A 6,291-nucleotide genomic window follows, 5' to 3' on the forward strand; every position below is an offset into this window, starting at 1 on the left:
TCTCCAAAAATTAAAATACTTAGTTAAAGTGGTTCATAATTTCTTAAACTCAATCACAAATCAAATAATGCTCATTACAAAATGTTGACATTCTGACTTTTTCTTCACTTCTAATTTTCATCCGAAGCTGTAAAAATGTAGTCAGTTAATGCCTGATTAATTGATTTGATTTTTGAGACCCTTGGTTGGTTTATAAGTATATAAATATTTTTGGAATGCACAATTAATTATATGCTCCCGTTTGAGCAGCCACCAAACCATTGGAAGTAGAGTAACGACATTTAAATGGGGGTTTGGAAACAATTCAAACCACAAGTGGGTGAAATAACACAATTTCTTCGCTCGATGAACGACGGCTTATTTATGTATAGTAGCATCTAACTATTTCTGAGCCCGTCTTTAGGGTTAATTCTTTGACGAGTTTTTCTGAGTGTATAGAAAGGCCGTGCAGAAAAACGAAGCGAAAAACAAAAAAATTGAAAAGATGCAACTACAAGATACACAAACGTGCAACGGCAGCCGCATAATGTTTTATGACTTTTGGGTTCTATGAGTGGAAAAACGTTGACAGCTGAGCTTAGACCGAAGCAGCAACGAGGCTACTTTTGACTTTTGACTTCTGACTGTGCAGCACGCCCGCTTGCAACGCCTGTCCGTGCAACAGCAACAACAACTACCAACTACCAACAACCAACAGCTTCTACTACAACTGCCACTTTATGGGCATGAGCAGTGTTTTTTGTTGTTGCTTTCCCCCCCCCCTAGCTGGAGCAGTCAGTCAACGGGAGCCCTCAACAGTTTTTTACGAGCCCTCCTGACCAGCCAACAAAAACATATATGTATACGCATATACATATATCGCCGCCACCTTACCCAACAACAATTTGTTGCATGTAAATGCAATTAGCTGTAAATTCAAAGTGCTGCCCAGATAGCCAGCTGGGCACCTTATCGATTAATTCCGTATATGCCTTGCAGTCAACTATATCAAAATATCATGAATATATACTAAAGTATATAGAGCTATCTTAATCGAGGAGTAGTCTTTAAACAGTTCCCCACATTTTTCAATATTTTAGCCATAATTGGTGGCTTTTATTTCATATATTTCTTAGGTTGAGCACATTTCCAAATAGTTCCCTCTGCTGGCAGATTAACTTTTTATTAGAGATATAATTTGATATTAACAATAATTTCTAGATACCTATTTTTCTACTATGTACGAGCAGATCAGAATATGAAATGCCAGTCTATTATCTGCAACTAAAGACGAAATAATTTCCTATATCGACAAGAAAAATGTGCTGGCAGTTGTAGGGATCTTATTTATATGGGAATCATCTGAGTATTTCCCTAGACAAATGCTTCATACAAGACGGTATATAATCAGCAGCAAAGATGTCTAAAAATAATCAAAATATAGGTAGTTAGACAACAATCAGCGCTCAATCCTATACCCAATATAGTATTCTGCAAGTTGACACAAATTATCTTTTTATTCTTCGTATGGGTCTAGAAATTCAGCATAAAATTGTTTAAAGAAAATACTATAAATACAATTGTCAAGTGAACTCATTTCTGGAGAGCTGGCTGCGATATTTCCATAAACTAAATATTTACTCGCAATTAAATAAGGCTTGAACTGTCGAAATTTTGCTGCTTCCCGGTATTGTTGTTTTTTTTTTTTTGGAGGTTTCTCTTCCTTACCCCATTTCTCTCCACACTCGCCAATCTGTTTGTCTGTTGGTCCAAACTTTTTGACATTAAACAGTCAGCAAAAGTGAAAATTTGACATGACATGAAATGAAATACAACAAAGAAAGTGCGCGGCAAGAACTTGTGCCCCAAAATGCCCAAGTTACCACAACAATAACAACAACAACAAGAACAATGCGCTTTGATAAAAGCACACAAAAAACTTTGACAACTAACAAAAGTTTGCCAACAACAGCAACAGCAACAGCATCGACGAGCTGCCGCTGGCAAAACGCCGCCAGTTTCAGAGATCCACCTGCCCCCAGCCCCCGGGCATTCCCCCTTTAGCGCACGACCATTGCACTCGACTTGACTCCACTCCCCTCCCCACTCCCTCCCCACTCTCTCCACTCCAGTCAAAAGTTGCAAAATGGCGCGCATGAAAGAGACAGCACAAAAGGGCTGCAAATCAGCGATGCCTGAACCTCAAAACACCAACAACACCAGCAACAACAACAACAGCAGCAAGGCTGGAAAAGTGTACGAAAAAATTTGCCAGCAAACAAGGAGCAAGTTCAAAAGTGCAAAACTTTTGAAAACATTCAGCAACCAACCAACGAACTAACGAACGACCAAACGAACGAACGAAGTCGGGCCAAATGTTTTGGCTCAAGTTTTTGGATGTCAACTTGTCATGGTTTTATTTTTCTCAACCCTATGCCGCCCTATTATTTCTCTGGTGGCCGCTGTCCCCACACATATGTATTCGACGTATTACAACTACAAGTATAACAACAAAGACGACAACAAAAACCCGCAGCGTTCAACAATTTTTAAAAAGAAAGGCTGAGTAATGTTTTTCAACTAAAATACAAACGTGGATCCAAAACAGAAATCAATATTCATAGTAATTACAAATAACCCTATATAGAAAATCTAAATACTAATCTAAATTGTTTATTGTTTCTCGTTTATTTTTTGTTTATTAGTTCGTAGTACGACAAGAAAATTTCTCCTAAATTAATGTACTAGTCTTATACTTATGTCTAACACAGGCGTAGCCCAAAAAGAGTGTCAGCGAGTAAGAAGAAGGATCTCAGTAAGAAAATATAATCATGATATGGAGAAAGATTACATTTTTGCTGTGCAGAACTTTTTATCTCTGCCTAAATGCAAATTATAAAATATTAAATTTATAAAAATCTATAAAAAGTACTGCATTTATAAGGCACATAAGGCGCACATATCTTAGTCTTGAAATCTAGAATGTCGTCCTATTTTTTTATTCAATTAATTGGAATTGTCGGGAATAAGATTTTTTCCTAAGGAATATTCATTTATAAGGCCTATTATGATTTCTTATGAAAATGGTTGCAATCTAAAATTTACCGAAATTTTCTTCGAAGCTCGTTGAATAGTTTTAATAACAATAAGTTATCGAAAGTTATTTCTAGTTGACTAAAGGCATAGTCCATGATTCCTTAGATCCTAGCCTTGAAGGCGCTCTGCTTGGTATCATCGATTCAAATAGAAATTGCAAACCAAAAAGCAAATTTCGAGAAACTGAACAAGCCCTGTGCCTCAACTAGTACCTGTATTATTTGTAAGATAATATTCCAAACAATAAAAAGGCCTCTTAATAGTTTCCAATACTCCAATGCAAAACGTTATCTTTAATCTCTCAAACCCAAGCAAGGAGAGATTCAGTTGAATCCTGCAGGGCTCCTTTGCTCCTTGGGCACAAGTCAGGGGAATATGTTCTGGATCTGGACTGGGCACTCACCTATATTGTGCTGATTGTTGTGAAGCACAGCGCCGAACGCCATTAGATCCTTGACCGGTGGTGCTCTGGTACCGAGGGCGGCAAAACCGTCGCCCAGAAATGACGCCAGCGCGACAGCCCTGAGGGGCGCTTTGGATGCTTCGGTAAGAATTTTGTTATCGAATATTTTGAGGCTGTTGTGTGCAAATTTGTTTTCTTTAGCTTTTGGGTCTGGGCGCGTGTCTCACGCACACTCACGCGCGCATACAGGCACGCTGGCACGCACACCCGCACACAGAAACACACAAACACGCACGCACACTCAAGATGCTGCTGCTCTGTGTGTATGGCCGGCGGCAAAATGTTACACACACACACACACACCACGCGCAAACACAAACGCCTACAATTTGCGAACTTTTTTTCCCCAGCTTTTTAGGCCTTTCTTTTTGTTGCGTGCTTTGCGGCGCTGCTTCTTATTAATTTTTATTTATATTATTGTATTGTAATCCTTTTATACTGTTGCTGGTTGCTGGCGACGGCAAAACAACTATTTCTAGTATGTGTGTGTGTGTGTGGGTATTTACACAGCTCTTCTTCTTTGTATTCTTCGACGACGATGATAAATTTCTTTTGGCACTTTAGCTTGACTTTTAGCTTCTTGCTTGCACTTGTGTTTTCAAAAAAAAGAACAATGAAACAATTTTTTTTGTTTGTTTCAGACAAAAAAAAAAAATGGTGATAGATAGCAACAAATAAAACAACAACAATTGTGTTGATTACGCGGCGGCAGCGGCGGCGGCAACAACGTGCGCGCAACAATAACAACAACGAAAACAACACGAGCACAAACAGCTGTTCGCAGGTTTATTTATTTTTTTAATTAATATTATTTAGCGGTAAATATGAATGACGAATTTGCCTTTCTTTTGGCAATTTGTTGTTGGGTCACTAGCGGCAACCTTTTGATTTGCTGTTACGTTTTCTTTGACCAAAAAACACGCGATACTTCGGATTATGGAATTGCACTGGTAACGTCGAAAAAAATGTTGCTTCCTTTTTTGAACAACTGTCCGCAACATGCGAGCGCACAACGCGAACGTCAAACAAAAACTGAAAATGCGACGGCAGCGCGAAGTTGTTGCCAGCGAAAAGCAGCAGCAGCAGCGGCGGCGGCAGCGGCAGCAGCGACGATTGCGGCGATGACAACGACAGCGAAACACGAACAGCAAACGGTAAACCGAACCTTCTTCACGCGACAGCGACACAGACAGCGAGCGCACCGCACGCACACAAATACAAGCTGAGCCTGAGCTCAGAACAACATCAGCATCAGGTAGCGGTCGCGGATGTTGTTGTTGTTGTTATTGTTCCAATAGTTGTTACTGTGTGCATGTGTGTGTTGGTGTATTCGTGGCCACTGCCTACCCTGACAACCAGCTCACGAATCGCATGCGCGCTCACTTACACACAGACACACACTCGCATACTCTCACACTCGCTCTCTCGCTCAATGGCAAACAAATAAGAAATTTCCCCAGCTTTCTGGTCATTTGCTATTGCTATGCACGCCATTGGCCTTACATTGGTGCGACAGAGACAACTGGCTGGTGTACATATGGCGACTGGGCAAAAATCGCAATGGAGTCTGTTGCTGACATTTGTCGCAGTCATCGTGTCGCTGCCGTTCAAACTGGTTGCTGTTGTTGCCGTTGCCGTCGCCGCCGCCGTCACTTGCTTCTCTATTGCCGATTGCCTTTGCCTGCTGCTCTGAGCTTTATGCTGCTGCTGTTGCATGCGACAGTTGCCACTGTGCGCTCTGTGCACTGCTTACGAGTGTTGCCCAACCAATTCCATGGCTCAAAAAGGCTAAATTTGGGGAAAGAGCGAATAAAGCCAAATTTTCTCCTGCAAACATACATACTATATATGCGATCCTTAATATTTAAGAATTTTTTAGATATTTTCAGGAATACTATTCAACAAAGTTTAATGCATTAATTTGTGTATTATTATTGTTTTATTTCAATAATATAAATATAATAATAATAATATAAATAATATAATATAATATATAATAATCTAAAAACTTTGTGCATTTGTTGAAAAATATAATCGACTTTTATCAAGTAGGATAATTACAGAGCTATTGAGTTATTTTTATGCTTGTTAGGAAGGCTTTCATTTCGTGAAAGCTAAGATACGAGTATACGAAAATGGTTTATTTTTTAATCGAATTCTGAAACGCGACATGAACTGAGTATTAAATAAGAGCATACACGTTACGTTATTTTTGCAGCTTAAAAATCCGCCTAATCATACTTCAGTTCATACTTTTCAGTTAACTTTAAATTAAATTGTACTGTTCTGTTCTTTTTAGCTCTGCTGAATAAATATATTATTTTTTACTGAGGCCCATCAGAGTTCAAAACTTTGAAAATGTTGAGATCTGACGGGAAAATGCAGCCAAGCCGTTAACACTCCATCACTGAATGTGCTGAGCTGTTGCTGTTGTTGTTGCTGTTGTTGGAGCTGCTGCTTCACATACTTTTGTGGTTAGAGGGGGCGTTGCTAAGCAACTGGTTTCTGGCGTTCGCATGTTGTTGTCGTTGTCCAATGTGTCGTCGCTGTCTGTGTGTGCGCATCTCTCTGCATTTGTATGACGCCTCTCTGTGTACGTGTGCATGTGCGTGTGTGTGTTTGTCTGTGTTGGTGTTGGGCGCATTGCTGTAGGGGGGAGTTTGTCGAACCAATGGCATTTTTCAAAGTGACATTTTTGCGCTTTTGCTTTTGCTCTTCTTGTTACAGTCACGTTTCTCGTGCGTGAGTGTGCG

General features: G+C 39.9%; 1 protein-coding gene across 1 annotated transcript in view; it reads right to left on the minus strand.

The window, feature by feature from the left end:
* The window catches only part of LOC115627316 (LIM/homeobox protein Lhx1), a 97,941-nt gene extending 94,174 nt beyond the window's left edge, over window positions 1-3,767 (minus strand). Inside the window, exon 1 of the mRNA XM_030522960.1 lies at window positions 3,479-3,767. Within this exon, the coding sequence (XP_030378820.1) occupies window positions 3,479-3,521 (43 nt within the window). The 5' untranslated portion in view covers window positions 3,522-3,767. The remainder of the gene's footprint in view (window positions 1-3,478) is intronic.
* Between the last annotated feature and the right edge of the window lie 2,524 nt (window positions 3,768-6,291).

This window comes from Scaptodrosophila lebanonensis, unplaced genomic scaffold, assembly GCF_003285725.1.
Source record: "Scaptodrosophila lebanonensis strain 11010-0011.00,11010-0021.00 unplaced genomic scaffold, SlebRS2 tig00000092-arrow-pilon, whole genome shotgun sequence".
In the NCBI taxonomy this organism is placed as follows: Eukaryota; Metazoa; Arthropoda; class Insecta; order Diptera; family Drosophilidae; genus Scaptodrosophila; species Scaptodrosophila lebanonensis.